Source organism: Parathielavia appendiculata (genome assembly GCF_033297405.1).
Source record: "Parathielavia appendiculata strain CBS 731.68 unplaced genomic scaffold N657scaffold_14, whole genome shotgun sequence".
Lineage (NCBI taxonomy): Eukaryota > Fungi > Ascomycota > Sordariomycetes > Sordariales > Chaetomiaceae > Parathielavia > Parathielavia appendiculata.
The window spans coordinates 470,086-487,028 of record NW_026944233.1 but is presented as its reverse complement, the minus strand read 5'-3'; the positions used below and the strand labels follow the sequence as shown (position 1 = coordinate 487,028).

The 16,943-nt window shown below is 57.6% G+C and overlaps 4 protein-coding genes across 4 annotated transcripts; 1 reads left to right on the top strand and 3 right to left on the bottom strand.

The window, feature by feature from the left end:
* Positions 1 to 2,120: 2,120 nt before the first annotated feature.
* On the bottom strand, positions 2,121 to 2,921 carry N657DRAFT_147589 (uncharacterized protein). Its single transcript, XM_062785950.1, has one exon. The coding sequence runs from the start codon at positions 2,660 to 2,662 to the stop codon at positions 2,210 to 2,212; it is 453 nt and encodes a 150-aa protein (XP_062644680.1). The 5' UTR covers positions 2,663 to 2,921; the 3' UTR covers positions 2,121 to 2,209.
* A 1,181-nt stretch (positions 2,922 to 4,102) lies between these two features.
* On the bottom strand, positions 4,103 to 8,059 carry N657DRAFT_648709 (TBC-domain-containing protein). Its single transcript, XM_062793569.1, has one exon. The coding sequence runs from the start codon at positions 7,769 to 7,771 to the stop codon at positions 4,475 to 4,477; it is 3,297 nt and encodes a 1,098-aa protein (XP_062644679.1). The 5' UTR covers positions 7,772 to 8,059; the 3' UTR covers positions 4,103 to 4,474.
* A 788-nt stretch (positions 8,060 to 8,847) lies between these two features.
* N657DRAFT_692790 (uncharacterized protein) lies at positions 8,848 to 10,994 on the bottom strand (the record flags this gene model as incomplete). Its single annotated transcript, XM_062797182.1, has 5 exons — positions 8,848 to 9,932; positions 10,051 to 10,434; positions 10,506 to 10,555; positions 10,609 to 10,642; positions 10,700 to 10,994. 5 exons carry the CDS (start codon positions 10,992 to 10,994, stop codon positions 8,899 to 8,901), a joined length of 1,797 nt encoding a protein of 598 aa, XP_062644678.1. The 3' UTR covers positions 8,848 to 8,898.
* Positions 10,995 to 15,423: 4,429 nt separating this feature from the next.
* N657DRAFT_692789 (NAD(P)-binding protein) lies at positions 15,424 to 16,897 on the top strand. The gene is made up of 3 exons (XM_062797181.1): positions 15,424 to 15,667; positions 15,734 to 16,064; positions 16,121 to 16,897. Exons 1-3 carry the CDS (start codon positions 15,538 to 15,540, stop codon positions 16,575 to 16,577), a joined length of 918 nt encoding a protein of 305 aa, XP_062644677.1. The 5' UTR covers positions 15,424 to 15,537; the 3' UTR covers positions 16,578 to 16,897.
* The last annotated feature ends 46 nt before the right edge of the window (positions 16,898 to 16,943 follow it).

Genomic DNA, 16,943 nt, shown 5'->3' with positions numbered 1-16,943 from the left:
GTCGACGACCTTCGCAGCGCCTCGTTGACGAACAGGCAATTCAACAGCGCCTCGCAGGTCTATCTTTGGCGCACAATCCGACTTCCATACATAATGACGAAGCACCATTCAGCCAACCGACATGCCTTCTGGCGCCGCTTCACATCCCCCCTGGCCTGCTTCAATCTGTGGTTTTCGGTCGATTTGCGGGTCGCGGCCGCCAACCTCTTCAAGGACATCGCGTTTCATGCCCAGATGGGAGTCGAGACACGTCAATCGAATGAGACACATGATCGAGTGGGAGGGCCCGATCAAGCGGGAGGTCGACAAGTTCTTTAAAGGGCTCGAGGCTACCTTGAAACAAACGGCGTCTTCGCAGCTTCACAGCTCAGATGTACCCCAGATCTCTGGCCTTGTGCGTATCCTCCAGCAGCGTAAGTACATCGATAACACTCTCAATCCGCTTCAAGCCTCGCGGAGCACGACATTGACTGACAAGCTCGGTTTACAGACCGCCCCCAAATCGAGTCTCTCGACATCACGGCGTCAGACCGTGACACATTTGGGCTCCATTGCGTTCCCGCCTCTGACCTGCCTCGCTGGAATCACAATCTGATCACCATGCCGGATATTATACTTCCCCTAGCCAACTGTGTCAGCTTCGGTGATGGCAAGATCAACCTGGCTCCAGATTTTAGCTTCCCGAACTTGCTCTTTCTATCGCTCAACAACATTCAATACGACGGCAGGTAGCCTTCGCCCTTCGCCGAGCCCCTTGTCGCCATTCTGAAAGGCTCCCCGGGCCTTACGTACCTGGAGCTCTCCTTGCGGCACCAAATTGGCCGCTTTTCCCGCTCCCTACTATCTAGCCACCTCATTGACCCATCGTGTCTCGAGGAGCTTCATGTGGAGCGACCGACCTACAAAAAATGGTACCTACTTCGTCTCGGGACATGAGCAGTTCGGGTCCACAATGGTATCATCGACCGTATCTCCGCTTGCGCGCTGCTTTACCAACGTGCGCACGCTCACCATGCCCTGGGGTCACGGGAACCTCATCAGGTCGCTCTGGCAGGGGTTCAGGGACCATCTTGAGCACGTCATCCTCCGTGTAGCCGAGCCGGCACCGGACGACTGGAGCTCTCTATTTGAAGCCCCCCGACCTGGCTCTACCCGTGGACGTTCATGAATACCCAATCTCGGACGTTCGAGCTGAAGTAACTCATCCTTCCGACCGACAACATGAGCGCAAAGGGCGCCGACAACCTCCTTCATTTCATTCCGTGGATCAGGCCCATGCACTCACTCAAAAGCCGCCGACCATCTCCTGACCGGGGTAAAGGGAGCGGACGGGCAGGCTTACAGGAAGGCTTTTACAGTCGCCTGAAGCGCCTGACGGAGCTTCGCGAGCTGTTGCTCGCAGACGGCCGCGGAAACTGGCACCAGCCTAATCCAGCCCAGCCCGGAAGGTACCAAGTTTCAGCGCTTCTCGACCGTCATTGCCGGAAAGTGCCCCAAGCTCCAGTACTTGAGAATTCTGGACCGTGCCTGGCGGATCACGAGGCTCACGCCTCACGGCGCGGGAGGTCGAGAACCACCTCCCAGAGGCGTTTGACTTTGGAAGGCCCAAAGTCATCTAATGAGGAGTTGACGAAAAATTTCCATTCTTCAGTTCTGTTTTCTACTGATACCCGTCTCGCTACGAATCTCCACTGGATATGTTCTGTGTGGCAGTCAAGGACTCCATGCAGGACGACATCAGAGGGACAATTGGTGGGGCGTTCTGGTGGAGGACTCCATGGAAAAGCTGTCCCATGGGCAGCATCGTATCTCCATGTATTTTTCTTTGGAGAACAGCTGGTGGATAACCGAGAGGGATGGACACCCGTGGCTCTGAGAACTTGATAGCATGGTGGAGCCAGGTATGAATAAAGCTGATCACACAAGATGCCTCTCACACACCACTGCCATTGAAAGATTCAAACCATAATACACATTGACGGTTGGAGTGAGTCCCTCTAGCTGATTACAAGACGCCCCCTTCTGCCGCATGCAGCACTAATTCTTTGGCAGCTCATGTTGTCATACAAAACGCACATAACCACATCTAGCTCCTCGCCTTTCCCGATAAGTACCTTACTATCTCTGTTAAAAGACATGTCGTTTAAGCCGTTCACCTCCCCAGAATACCTTTGGCTTGCTCCAGTCGAAAGCCTCCGGCAACTTGTGCTCAACCTGCCACGCCGGGAGTGGCTTCAACACGGGCAGGGACGCCCGGGATATTGGACCTCGTGGCGATCCATGCGCGATTGAGAATGCGCAGGAATTCCAGCTTCGAGAGCACTTGTCGGCAATCGCGGTGGCAAAGCTCCTGAACTCTGCCTCGGTCGTGTACAGATCCTTGACCCTGGGGATGGTTGGCCGAGTCCAAATGCCGAGACCGTCGGCAAGTCACGATTCCCGCAGCTGGGTCATGCTCTCCATGCGCTTGCGGAACGTCCTCATGCGACCTCTGGCGTTGATGCCGCCGGTCAGGCTCGGCATGTGGAGCTTGAGGTGGTGCATTGGGCGTCATGTGCGAAACGAAGCGAAGGAATCTGTCGGCGTCTTCCGGGCACATGTGCTCGGCAGGGAGGATCAGACCTTGGAGTCTCAAAATGGCTGTGGCGTTTGCTGCTGACATGGCCGCGTTTAACCCAAGTCTCGTACGTATCCCCCTGCGAAATGACGCGCCAGTCCGTCGGGGAAGGGTCGTCAATGCGGAGGCGGCCGGAGGGACACTTGGGCATGAGGTTCACCAGGGTTCCCTTTCCCCAAGGCCAAGTGAGCCTTCGCAGGTTGTGCATGCCGAATGGTTGCATGTTGGGGTACAACCTCGAAACCGCCAACCTAAAGCCCTGCCTTGTGGACAAGGGACTGAGCTTGTTTCCATCTTTGTAGAATGGGCCCATTCATAGCAGCTCCGAAAGGTAAGCCAGGTCCGTGAGGTCTGAGAGGTAGTGTGGCTGGAGTAGAGGAAGAAGGTCGTCCTCGACGATTTCAGATCCGAAGCCCAGCCTCAGGGTCTCCAGTCGGAGGGGCTGTCCACCGGATTACCTGTATCGGAAGCAGAGAAAGCGCAACGCATGGATCTGAGCTCGAGGCGGCCCGTACGTGAGCGCGTACACGTTGCCGTTCAAAGTGATGCCGCCAAACATGTTTCTTATGGAGAGCTCAAGGTGGGCCAGGTTAGGCGCGGCTATAAGCATGGTGACGTGAGCCTCAAAGAGCCGAAAAATACGTTGGCAATCGTATTGGAGGTCCGTCAGCGACAGAGACCGGAGGTGGGGGAAGTCCATGTAACTTGGAATGCTGTTCGGGCCGGGATTGACCAACTATGCGAGGGGGACGGCGAAGTTTGGGCTTTCCCGCACCTGGTGGTTCCAGTGGTGGCTATCAACAGTGGGAAACGGGCGCAGTCCGAAGGTATTGCGAGAGGAGGCCTCGATACTCATGGACTGCAAGAGGTTGTGATGGTCTGGCAGATTCACCCTTAGGTTAGCTAATATCCAGGTTTGCATTTCGAGAGAAACGGATCAAAAGTAGTATGGTACTTACGCCTCCGAACAAGACACAGGAGGTCGATAATCCTCGGCACATCTCGAGCCGCAAAATCGCGGAGCCGCTTCGTTTGTGCCAAGGTGTGGCTGAGCCCGCAGAACATACCGTCGACGTCGGCCTTCACTGAGCAGGGCACGCCGCAAGTATATAAGGCCCTGCGCTGCAGGCCCTAGGAACACTGAGCAGACGAGGCGGTCTCACGTAGCGACGCTCGCCGAGAAGTGCATGTAGTGTAGTTAGCACAGTCTAGCTGGGTGGGTTGATGATAGGTAATCAGGTTTCCTAAAGGGACTGGGAACCACCACGCCTGCATGCTTGAAAGGACCTGAGTTTGCATACAGAGCGGGGCTATTCCTTAGAGACCCTAGCAATTATCACCTGCGATGAATACATTGAAGGGATCTAGGGCTCTTCTGTTTATTTTGCCTGATCCGATTGTCCAAGTATATCTTACTCCATACCGTACACTCTCCCTAGCGGTGAGGGTTGCGACAGATAATCAACAAACATCTCTCTTTCTATTGTTTCAGTGTAGCTGTCTGTCACTTGCCTGTTTTACGCAGCGTAAGCTGTTCACATCGACATATCCAGTGGTAGTGTAACTGATTCCAACTCTAACCTTATGCCTCCCACCCACTAGGCCCCCAGAGAACCGTTGGGTATCGTAAGACTTTGAGAGGCCCAATCTAAAAAAGGGGAGGGAAAAGGCTATGCAACAATAAACCCCGCTGATACTCCCCAATGCAGTGAGCAAAAGCAATCCGAACTGTATCAGTCCAACCGTATGAAACAAAGGAAAGCCGTCGGGTGTGACTGTGAAGAACCCCATCTTCAAAATTGTTCTATAATGTTCAAGATTCAGACCCGCCACTGCCACCACTCCCCGTCCAAGGCGTCACCTGTTGTCACCACTGCCAGCACCGTCCTCGCCTGCCGGCGGACGCGGACTCGGCGCCCGGCTGACACTCCGACTCGGCGCAGCCAACACCACCTCCTGACTGACGACCGCCGGCGCCTTGCCAGCCTTCTTCCCGGCCACACCCACATCAATCTCCATACCCGTCCCCGCCGTAGCAGACACGATAGCAGCAGCACCACTGCCACCAAGTGCTCTCTCCCCCTCCATCGCCGCCGTCCTCCTCGCCTCCACCTCCTCCTTCCTTACCAACCGTCTCAACGCCTCGCTCGCCTGCACCAGCCCATCAATGCTAATCGCATGGTTCGTCATCTCATGATTAATGTAGCTATACACCTCCGCGGGACTGCCACACTTCGTCAGGAGCATATTCTCGTTCAGCTTCAGCAGCGCAAGCGCCACCTGAAACAAGAACACGCCGCCGTCATGCGGCGTGCACAGCACAACGTCCCACACCCGGAACAGCGCCTCGGCGCTCAGGCAGTCGGTGAACAAGCTCAAGAACCACTGGAACGTCATGGTCTCGAGGTCGATGGACAGGGTATCGAAGTGGGCCGAGAGTTTCGGCAGGATGTCGCGGACGTATCGTCGTAGCACGACCTGGTCGGCGCGGGAGGCGAGCAAGGAATGGTCAAAGTAGTGCGGCGGGAGGATGGACTCGACCATGGAACACAAAATCCAAAAGGCGTCCTCGGCGGTCGGGGTGATGAGCAGCAGGTTGGCCACCACTAGATTCATGCCCTGGCAGTAGCCGACGTCCGGGTTGCGGCGGGAGTAGGCGAGGAGGACCTCGTGCAGTCTCTGCACGCCGGGCCCCTTGCGGAAGAAGATGTTGTCGGTCAGGGTGCGGGTGATGTCAGCTTCGATCTGGGCCACAACCTGCGGGTCGTCAGTGGGCTCCGGCCGGGAGAGTAGCGAGTCGTAGTAGCCTGGGATGCGCAGGGCTTTGGCGCCGGAACATTCGGACCAGATCTTGGCGCGATAGGCGACGGGGATGCCGCCGAGGACGAGGGATTTGAACTCGTTGGCTTTGGCGCGGCCAATCTTGCCTTGGATACCGAGGCTGGCGACGCCGATAAGCTCGCCGTCGCCAAGGCGGGTTTCGGGCATGACGGCCGTGGCACGCTGAAACCGAGCTTCGGCTGCGGCGGCGGCGGCTGCCGCTGCGGCTTCCCCATCTCGTTTGCGCTCTGCTCGCACTTTCCTGAGGAAGTCATTCCACCGGGCTGTCTTCTCGCGTTGGAGAGTATCGTGAAGGTTGTTGAGGTTCTCAAGGAGCAGCCTGACTGGCTCGGCATCCTCCTTGGCAAGCGTGGCTGACGGCTGCTCGCCCTCGGATGCCGGCTGGGTTTCGGTGTCGCTGGGTGTTATTGCAGCCGTGGTTGTCGCAGCCGGCAGGAAGCCCCTATCTTCCGACACAATGCTTGGCGATTGACTCGGTGACTTGGGGACCTCAGTTGCTTCCAGCACTTCGAAGCCCTGGGCGCTGATCAAAGGTGTGTGGGAGAGCAGCTCCGTGGGGAAGGTCGCGATCTTCAGGTAGTCCTGCCACCGCTTGGGTTTGGTGTCTTCGCGGGGCTCTTCCGACGAATTAGGCGTGCCGGGCCTGCCGTCGCTGCCAATGCTCATGTTCCCGCTGGCACTGTCCTCCAGCAATACCGGGGAAAGACCGTTTCGTCCATTAACCATTTCGGTGCGGCTGCCCTTCTTCGCATGGTGGGCCACCTGCGCGGATTCTCGTTGGCGCTTCTTCCGGCGTTGGTCGTAGATGAAGCCGAAGCGATCCGTGAGATAGTCGGCGCCCGCATGGTTGTTGTAGGTATGCGTCAGGCTTGGCGGCTGAGCATCCGGGGGCAGGATGGTGTCCATTTCGACAGGGCCATAGCTCTGTTGCCGCGCGACTGGGCTCCTCCCTGGGGTGGACACCATCGTATCCCAGCGCTCCTGAGCTTGAGACCGCGTAGGGACGTCGATCGGCCGAACTGGCCCAGTGGGTCGGCGCATCGCCATTAAGGCCTTGGGGCCGCTTTGGGCTGACACGGCACGGGCTGAGCCGGTCGTGTTCAAGCTCGAAGTCGATGGTGTCCGAAGGGAACCCCCGCCCTGGGCGCTGCTTGCACGTCCACGAATTTCGCCATCACGCCCAATTGACGCACCCCCGGCAACCAGGCGCAGCGCCATGCTCGCCAGCGACGGCTTTCTTGGCGCATGGGCCGAGTTAATGCTTGATGCTCTGCTAGAGCTTCGCACCGGTTCGTCCTCGGGCGGGTGGAACAAGTCTACCTGTAGTGGTGGCCGCCGCTCGGCCGGGATGGCTTTGACGACGGCTGGCGACTGCTTGTTCGCGTCCCTTGTCATGCTGCTTGCCCGGCTAGACTTCTTTACCGTGCCAGTCCCCCAAAAGTAGTCCTTCCAGCCTCGCCCTGAACCCTTCGTAGCTTCAATATCCTCGGCCGCAGATAGAGGGACTGAACTCGCTCGGACGGTGGCGTCATCGAAAGCGTTGGCCGTGTAGGGGGGCGTGACATGCTCGGTCATAGCATCCGTCATCAAATCCGAGAGGCCGGCCGCCGATGCCCACCTTGATGTCCCGTTGGCCTTTGCTTCCTGCTCCATGGTGCGCAGCCGGGTCTCTAGATCGAGGCTTGACAAGCCGCATTCCAGGATGATCTTGCGCAATGAGCGCTCCCGCTCTTCTGCCCGGCGGCGCATGCTCGAAATCTGGGCGTCCCGCTGAGCCAGGTCTTCGGCGATCTGGCGCACGAGATTGACGGCGCCATGGCGGTCAATTAGACGACGGATGTGTTCATCGTCGGCATGGTGAAGGGCGCCGGGGACTATGCGCGAGGCCGGCGGCGCATCCTCGAACAAGGCGCCGCGGGCGGCTGATGATGGCGAGGTGGTGGTCAAGTGGTGGACAATCGCGGATGAATCCAGGCAATCTCCCTGTTTCTTCCGTTCCAACCCTTCTCCTTGTCCCTGCCCCTGCCTCTCTCCCTGTCCCGAGCTGGCCAAGCTCTGGCCCGACGTCTTGCGTGATGAGGTCACGGTTGTCGAGTCGTCGCTGTTGCGGAAGAAGCTGACTCTCTCTTCTCTAGGTGACTCGGGCGAAAATGATGGAAATGAAATCAGGGACTTGTCGGACGGGGCGACGGATGAGGCCGAGCTCGAGGGTTGGGATGTCAGTTTCTTGCGAGTACGGGATCGATGGCTTCTTATCGAGGTGCCGGACTGCTGCGAGATGGAACGCTCGAGAGGAGCCGAGGGAGCAGCCATTGTCGTCTCCATGTTGCCGTCTCAATAGCTCGCATCTCCCTGGATCGCGTCTTGTATCGCTCGGTGTTAAGTTGTTGTGGCGCCAGCAGCAGTGCGGAGATGCCGCATGCGCTTCCGCTTTTGCCTGGACTAGTAACCCATTCCACCTCTTTCTACAGGGTAGAATGTAGATTCTCTCCGTATCCTGTATCCCAGAAAACTCTAGATCGGAATGACTGCCGCGGGTGCCGGGTTAAGGTAATTAAAAGATTGGGCCGTCGCCGTCGTCATGTGCCGTCATTTAGCTGCTGCAGTGGTGTGTGTCATGCAAGCAACGACTGGGGGCTCCATGCAGCTGCTGCTGCTGCATGACTGGATCCTGGAGCCGGGGCCTGATCCACAAGGGGCTTTCATCAAATGCGCCCGGGCCGTCATTGGAGCCGAGCCGCGGGAGATCTCCGATGTGTCCTGGAGGCTGATTGGCTTGCAACGCCGCCAAGCCTGCTAGCCAGCTTTGCTGTTGTTCCGAGCTGTTGGAAGCTTCATCGGTTCCACCTGCTTCCTCGCTCCTTATGTCCTTTCTTCTTTTCTTGAGACTCTGGGCTGTTTTAGGCATTAAACCCCCCTTCCCTCAAATACTGTACTTGCAAAGGCACTTTGATGTTCAGGATTTGCTAGAAGAACTGATGGTATCATGACTCGCATCTTCCCTCATGCACGACAGTGTCTTGGATTGTCGTTTGATTACGACGGCATCTCAATCCACCTTCTCCTAGGACACACTTTGGCCTGCTCCTTCCGAACAGACGAGGAAGTTTCTTGACTCTTCGAACCGCGGCAAAGGAAAAATTCGTTTTCTTTCGAGACATTGTACTACTAAGCACTGCCCGCCGATGTCCAGATCGCTCCCTGTTTCCGATATCGAGCAAAGCAACCTAAGAGCTATGTTGCTGAGTCGCGGAAGGAAAATCACCTGTTGCCTTTCTACCCTCTTTCTCCATGTCACTTTCTAAGCCCTCCATTATTACCCCTATCCACTTAAATCTTCCCACCGATGGTATCATCCCTCATGCTCGACCTGTCTGACACACCAGGCACAATCTTCCCCCCTATCGCCGTCCCACCACTACCCTCGCTCATCATAGAGCTTACCGCCTCTCCTCACCGTCGCCACCACCCTTTCCCTCCTCCCTGATCTCAGTCTGCGCCAAGTCGCCCACGCCGGCGCCCGCATTAACGTTCCCGGCACCACAACTCCCACTCCCAACCACCTTCCCAGCCGCACTCCAACTCCCCCAGCTGCCTCTCGACATAACCCGTTCCTTGCGGGCGTCACTGGCTGCTTGTCCCGAAACAAAAGAGTACGCCGGCGGCGGGCGCCCATAATCCGGCTGATGCTGGCCAGCCACAGAGACAGCACTCTCGCCGAACCGAGAAGGAGCTGGAGGAGGAGGGGGACTCTTCCCGCCGCCGCCCATACCATTACCGCCACCAAAACTACTCTCCCCTGGCCCCATTACCGCCCTCCCCAAACCAAGAGCAGGCGGCGGCAGTGAACCAGACAACACGGTTGGAGTAGGCGAAATACCCGCAAGCCCGGCGGCTTTATCCCCTCCTCCGACAACACCACCACCACCACCACCCCTAACCGACGCCGGAGGAGGGGGCGGAGAAGCGGGCGGTGGCGGACGGGGCAAAGCCCTCGTGGGCGGGGGACTCAAAGGTGGCGGTGGCGGTGGCGTGTTGGTGCTGCTGTTTGCGGTGCCGGTGCCGGGGCCGACGATGGAGGGGATGGCGATTGGGATTTCGTGCCGGAGGGAGGAGTGCGCTGTCGAGGTTCCTGTTTGTCCCGTGTAGCAGCTGCTTGCGCTGGCGCTGCCCCGTTGGTGGTGGTGATGGTGATGATGGTGGTGGTGTCCGTCGCCTGCTGGCGTGGGCGACGGCCACATGCCGGAGGCGGAACCCGGAGCGGGCACGGGAAGGGAGAAGGTTGACTCTAGGGTCATGGAGGACGGGGAGAGGAGCGAAGGAGGGGGGTTACCGGAGTAGGCTGGGTGTCTGCGCGGGGTCAGGGTACGTTCGTGCCGCGGGACGAGTTTGTTCGTCGTGGGCGAGCAGATTGGGGAGGAGGAGAAGATAGCGCCGCCACCGCCGCCTCCTGCTCCCGATTGCAGGCTGTAGGCTGGCGTTAGAGGGGTCAAAGGTGGGGAAGGGGAGCGGCTCCCTGATCGAAGGATGGAGGGGAGGAATTTCCGGTCTCGAAGGCGTAGGGGAGGGGTGAGAACTGCGCGTCTGCCAACCGCCGAGCTGGCCGGAGAGATTAAAGGGGTGGGTGATCCGGCTGGGGCGACTTCGTGCGATGATATCCCTCGCCTCGAGCGAAGTGCACGGTGGAAAGAGGCTTTGCGTCGCTTTCGGCGTCGGAGCCAGAGCAGGGCAAAGCAGACGATCAACATCAGGGCCAGCACGGCGCATATTGCGATCGCTGCCTTGCCTTGCCCGGTGATGCCGCTTCCGGACGTCGTTGATGGTGCTGCTGTTGGCGTCGAGCTCTTCGTGGAAACAGGGGGTGAGGATGTCAGCACGGGAGTTACCACGGCCGGGTTGGGCCTTGGTTGTGCCGTCGTCGTGGTTCGAGAAGCTGTGGTGGCAGGTGTCGCTTGCGCCGATGTACGCTGTGGTGCCTGGGTTGTTTGTGGTACTTGCATTACTGTGGCCGAGCAAACTGCTGGCACTTCTGCTTCAGTGCTGCAACTGAAGTTTTGGGGCGGCGGGCCTGGATCGAGGAGGAAGTGAAACCCGATACTAACAAGCCAGGTCAGTATCGAACAGCCCTCCAGCCGTACTAGAAACCTCACTTTTGGCACGTGTTGATGATGAGGTCGACGGTTGCTAACACCAAGTCTTAGCCGAGACAACCATACCAGCAGACCAGTTCCTTTTACTCACGGTCTTGCCCAAGGGGCCCCGTGGGATCTATCCCAACTCCACAAAAAATTGAATCACACCAGTAGAGCGACCAAAACTCGCGAACCGGGACGCTTCTGTTGAGGCTCCTGCATCCTTCGATCCATCCCAGATCCTCCTCCCATCCCTGCAGCACACCCCGGAGAAACTGCGCCTTGCAGTTGCGCAGACAGTGGCTGGGATCCTCCTGCCAGCTCCCCTGTTTTATCTCGGCCGGGTTGATGTAGCACTCGCAGGCGCTGCCGGCGGTCTCGGCGATCCTTCTGATCTCCTCCATGTCCGGCGGCTGTTGTAGGTTTCTGAACTGGCAAGCGGTGTCTTCGGACACGTCGGCAGGTAGAGGATATGGCGAGTGCCAGATATAACGGATGGCATAGCCGTCTCAATCTCACACAAGCCCTCAGGCAGCCGATATCATGCCTCGTCAGGAACCGGAAAGTGCTGAAGTGGACGTCGAAATGTGCAGCAAACGGAGAGCAGACAAACAGGCTTGGTGCCCTATCCAAAGAGCGTATCGGCTGGTGCCGGATGTCTGACCCTCAAACCAGAGAATCAGACCCAAAGAGAACTGACCAGCAAGCAACAGACAGATCTCATCCGCCAGGCGAGACCAGATCTGAACTCAGAGATCAAGAGGGCACCCGTCAGGGGGGGGGGGGGGCCCAGCACAGGCGTGCGAGGACCACGCCGGGCTATATACCGCACAGCAGCCCCTTGGCCCCCCTTTCCCGTGTCCCCATCGCATTCTCGGATCAGAACCAGGCACAAGAAAGAGACGGAACCAGAAGAGGCACAGTCCTTTCCTCGGTGCTTCACCGCACCTTGCAATGCTACACAACGCGACTCCCCCAAGGTTTGCCACCCCGCAAGCAAAGCACCGTTAAACCACAGCACAGCACATCTGACGAGCTGGGCCTTGGCTGGCTCGTACATGCAGATAGATGTATACTGTAGATAGTGCATGATGTGCAACAACAGGCTTCCCTCTCCCTGTGATATCCCTCCCTATTTGACCGAGCAAGATTATGCAGAACGATACGGACGTTAAAGTTACACGCTTGGCGCTGCACCAGCCCGCTCCTCGCCAATAAAGGAAGGATGATGGGTGTGGGAGGGCAAGTCCTGCGCATCGTTGCAGTCAACAAGAAAAAGGAAAATGACGAATGCTGCACGTATCCGAGGTTTCCTCTCGCGCTCTACCCGTCTGTCCGTCTTTCCCGCCCTGCACTAGTGTCTACATACTCCGTACAGTATATTGACTCACTTGCGTTCATGTTGTTCTTGCGGATAGAAGAGGGGCTGCGAGGGGAGGGAAGAAGTCCACTGCAAGGATCGTTTCCCTGGATTGGCAGATCAGCATAGACAAGCAGAAAGCCACCGTGTATCTTGCCGTCGGTGAGGCAGTCAGGGCTGCTGGGGATCTCATTTGCAAATGGCGTTGATGCCACGCATGCCCTGTGCTGGCATTCGGGGCTGATATCGCGCAGGATTCGTAGATATTGGGATGCAGGCTGCTGATGTCGGGAAAGGGAAGATAACCACGGACCGCTAGATGAAAGGGCTGACCCGATACACTGAGGCGCGTTGGCCGGCAACGGAATTTCCGATGTTGAGATCTGACAGCCGAGAGGCGCCATCGACAACGGAGCTTCTGGATGCCCATTGGATCTTGTAAAAGAGATTCATCATTCCTCCAAGGTGGCCCGCCTCGATTTCCATGGCTCAAACACCCCAGCCCCTTGTTAAGACAAGATCCTTTTAAGTCTCGACAGAAGCTAAATCAAGGCACGGAATCTGTGCTGTTAAACGACGAAAAGCGATGTCGACCAGCCCCGGGGAGTGTAACAAGACCAATCAAGCTGGTGCGTCGGTTCGTACCATCGGGTGCTGCACCCCCTAGCGCAAGTTCCTGTCGGCGACGGGGGAACTTGTGGCCTTGTGGTAGGGAGGACAGGTTCCAGCGACGAGTAGACCAGAGGTGACCGGCGTCCAATGACTCTGCTGCTTCAGGTACCCGATCACAAGTACTTGGGGGGTTAAGGCCAGCCGGTGACACCGTCAGGAAAGGAAGATCTGTCGTATCGATCGCTGTGTTCCGTGCTGATTCTGCGAGCCGTGTCTCGTGTCCTGCATTGTTTGCCTGTGGGCACTGCTCCTGCATCGGCCCAAGCGACTCGCGAGGTCTTTCTGAGTGTTTGCCCCAGAGTGCGCTTCGAGTACGGTTCCACCAACCTTTCGGGTTGCTTTGTATGCTGCATTGCATTACATTGCATGCCCATTGAATCTTCGGGCTCCACTCCGGTTAAGTATGCTTTACGGTCGAATGGACGTAGATCATTCCCCCCGGCTTCGGGCGGATGAGGCTCCGGGACCACGCCGGCCCATCTCAGACATAACCTTGCTTGGGGCGTGGCTCGCCATGCGGGAGCTGAGATCGACATTCTCGAAGCTTACCCACTGCTTTGAAGAAGAATTTTAACGGCTCGATACAGCAATCCATGCTTGTACCCGACATATGGCGCTCGAGCGGTGGGATGGAGGCGGTAAAGCCATCCGACTGACCCGGACTTGAGAAAATGTTCTCGCGGTGATGTGATCTTCGTCCTCCTGAGTCAATCAACTGAAGTTGAGCAAAACACAATTCTCACCATGGAATAGGCGAGGCTGTGTTGTGTTGCATCTTGACTCTCTGCTTCCGACGGGAGTCGCTCGAAGACCAAGGGCCTAATTCTGCGAACAACCTCAATCCGCGTCGATCTCAGCCAGGCCGCAGCCAGAAGCATTCATCCTGCATCCACGCACATGGCGGAGAAACAGACCCCATTCGCGGTGATGCTCCGAGAACCACCCGACACGCTACCTAACGTCGATCAGCTGCCAAGCCAATAGCCGCAGTGTGACAGGACTGATTTTTCCCCGCTGGTCTTCGTCTCAGAGTCAGGGACGATGTCCGTTGGGTCCGGGAGAGACGTCCCAGGGCTTCTGCTTGGAAGTGAACTCATTGGATGGGTAGGGTTGTCGACGAAGATGAACATTGGATACGGAACAACGGCTATCCATGATTTGAAGAGACGTAGACGACGGTTGGATTTCTAGTTATTCCGAGAATGTCGCAGCAGCTTACCACGGGCGGGCTTTACCCCCGATGGATAGAAAGGCCGGGATTCAAAGCCACGTGGACGTGTTGCCAGTGCCACAAAGGGACCTCTTTGCTGCCGATTCTCTGCTGGATCGGTATGAGCGCAGCAGGATGAAGGACCACTCCTGCCGATCGCCTGAACATGTCAGCATAATTGCGGCGAAAGGAAACACTGGAACCGGGTTTGATGAGACTCAGACGTCCAGAGTGTATCATGGCAGTTCGGATGAAAGCCGACAAGTACGGCCACCCCAATGTCCGCGAGGAAAGCTCTCCGGTCGCGATCCTGATGTCATTTCTCGCGGGTGAGGTTTTAGAGCTTAAACGGTGCCAGAGATTCCTCGGTGATCTCAGCCGTGAATGCGAGCTATGCGAAGAGTGACTGCCTGGTCAGTTGGGATTCATACGAAGTGCCAACGGGCTTCCCAGCTAGCTCACCGGGCAAACTTGGCGGGAAGTACTCTGTACCTTACGTGAACCTCGATTTACACTGGGAGACTCCAGTCACCTGTGAAGTTACCTGGCAGGTAACAGAATCTGTAGGAGTCCACACCTGTCCGGACGAAAACCAGAACGGCTTCAGCCAGGTAAGCACCAGCCAGTGGTTTATATAGGAGCTCCGCGTTTTCCGGTCCAACGACCACCGCCAGTGGCTCAGCTGTCAATGGCGGTGGTCCATGCTCCGGGGCTTGGATCCTGTTCACAGGGAGTTCTTCGGTTTAAGCCAGCCCCCGGGCAACAGAAACGACACAACCGCCGCCCCGAACCCCCCGGAAGTAAACACTCCCGAGGGTTTCGTCCGAGCCGCCTCTCTTTGACCGCCGACGAGGGTTAGCTGGTGAGCTTTTGCCCTTGTCCTACCTTTTCCATTTTTTGTCACTCGAAGACCCTGACAGCGGAATTCGACGTGCATCGAGCCAGTAGTCTTGCGGTTTGGTTCCAGCGTCGTTGGCGGGGAAGCCGAGCGCAGTCTCTCACAGCCTCCAAAGTAAGCCCATAGACATCGAACATGGTGAGCCGCTAGTTAGCGGTCTGTTGTCGAGGGGGAAAGCTTTCAAATGGCCTAAGGTGTCTATTGAGCATTCGCAACCACCTGGAAAGCCTCAAAGGCGCTTCTAAGACAGTTGCCCAGTAGCTAGCTTGACCGATGACCGGACAATGTCCGTTTCGAGACAAGGTCCAAGACAGAGCCAAGGGCGTGTTACCGGCCAGCCTGGGTAGAACCTTTGGGCGGAGTCAGCCAGGTTATTTGGGAACTGGAAAATGGTTCTGCAGCCGCTGTCTTTCCGTGCTTGCTCATATCTCACGAGACCATTCGAGCACACCTAGTCGAACGGGAACTTCGCTGTCCGTTGGGCAACGTTGAGAGGTAAAGCGTCAATACCCCAGAATTGAACCTGTAATTCGGTGTGAACGACAGGTCGGAAAGTTGAGTTTTTTGGTCACAAAAATGCAGCAACAACCAAACTGACGGGGTGGAGTTTCGCCGAGGTCGATCGAGACCTCGGCCCAGTCTACCTAGCGTCCTTCCCCGCGCTCACGGCCGGTTGCCGAAGGCTTGGCACGGCCCGGGTCCAAGGAAGGGCTGAGATCTCGGATCTGTCCTCCCAGAAATGCAGTGAACACCATGTTTGGTCGTATTTGAACTCAAAGGAGAAGCAGGAAATTGTATCTAACGACCATGTCCGAGACAGCGAAGAGGCGAGTCCAGGCCATCGGTAACCAGCTCGCTGGGAGCAGCAGCATCCCGACCATCGTCAAAGTCGCCCCAGCCGGACCGAGGGTCGCCGGCAAAGTGATCATCATCACCGGTACTCATTTTCTCCAACCACAAATCATGATATGGAATGTCTTGGGAAATACTGACCTGCTCGCAGGCGCAAACTCAATCCTTGGCATCGGCCGCGCAGCCGCTCACCAGTTTGCAGAGCACGGGGCCAAGGCCGTCTACCTCTGCGACTACGACGGCACCCATCTCGAGGCGCACAAGCGCGAGATCAACGCCCTGTGGCCACAGGTTGATGTCCACACGCGCCAATTCGACGCCGCCGACGAGAAGGCGGTCAAGGAGATGGTCGACGACGCCGTCAAGCGGTACGGCCGACTCGATGTCTTCTTCGCCAACGCCGGCGTCGTCGGCCCACACGCACTATTCGGCGACATTGACGCCGCCGACTTTATGGATGTCCTACGGGTGAACTCTCTGAGGTCCGCCACGCCACCGTACCCATTCTTCACCAGCCATACTAACACGCCCCCCACAGCGTCTTCCTCGCCGCCAAACACGCCGCCCCCGCGATGCAACTCACCTCCCCCTCCAAGTCCCATCCGTCGGGCAGCATCATCGCGACCGCCTCGGTCGCCGGCCTGCGGTCCAACGCGGGCAGCACCCCCTACTCGGCCTCCAAGGCGGCCGTCATCTCCATGGTGCAGACGACCGCCTACCAGCTGGCGGGCTCGGGCGTGCGGGTCAACGCGCTCTGCCCGGGCCTGATCGAGACGGGCATGACGGCAGCCGTGTTCGACGCGGCGCGGGCGCGCGGCACCCAGGGCAAGATCGGGCAGCTCAACCCGCTCAAGCGGGCCGGCCACGCCGACGAAATCGCGCGCGTGGCGCTCTTTCTGGGGAGTGAGGAGAGCAGCTATGTGAACGGTCAGGCGTGGGCGGTCGATGGCGGTTTGAGTGCCGGGCATCCGTACGTGCAGGGACGGTTGGGTTGATTTGTGGACGACGGGTTGGGTAGTCGGTAAAAGTGCCGTCTACGAGTGCTGGGGTATGCTATGGCTTGCTATATTGTGGGAGACAGATCAATCTACTGTACTCCGTATGTATCAATGAAGACCTTAGCTCCTCAGAAGTGAATTTGGCCATCTGCTCGAGGGAACCTGCAATGTCGGTGTACTGAGGAAGGTTAGGTAGGGGTTTGTTTCCTCGTCGAGCTACGGCGTTCTGGCGAATCCGCCTCGCAATGCTGTACAGTATCAAGGCGTCTTGGACCGATCATCAGCAAATATTGAGCGGCAGGAACAAAAAATCAGGCATCGAAATCTTCATTGGAGCCTCATGTTTCCAACGGAAATGTTCCG

What these genes read in the sequence shown, in the direction of transcription:
- N657DRAFT_692789 (XM_062797181.1), top strand. Translation starts at nt 15,538, where the DNA reads ATGTCCGAGACAGCGAAGAGGCGAGTCCAGGCCATCGGTAACCAGCTC. An exon ending in CAAAGTGATCATCATCACCG is followed by an intron (nt 15,668 to 15,733) that starts GTACTCATTTTC and finishes ACCTGCTCGCAG; the next exon opens with GCGCAAACTCAATCCTTGGC. An exon ending in CTACGGGTGAACTCTCTGAG is followed by an intron (nt 16,065 to 16,120) that starts GTCCGCCACGCC and finishes CGCCCCCCACAG; the next exon opens with CGTCTTCCTCGCCGCCAAAC.
- N657DRAFT_147589 (XM_062785950.1), bottom strand. Translation starts at nt 2,662, where the DNA reads ATGTCAGCAGCAAACGCCACAGCCATTTTGAGACTCCAAGGTCTGATC.
- N657DRAFT_648709 (XM_062793569.1), bottom strand. Translation starts at nt 7,771, where the DNA reads ATGGCTGCTCCCTCGGCTCCTCTCGAGCGTTCCATCTCGCAGCAGTCC.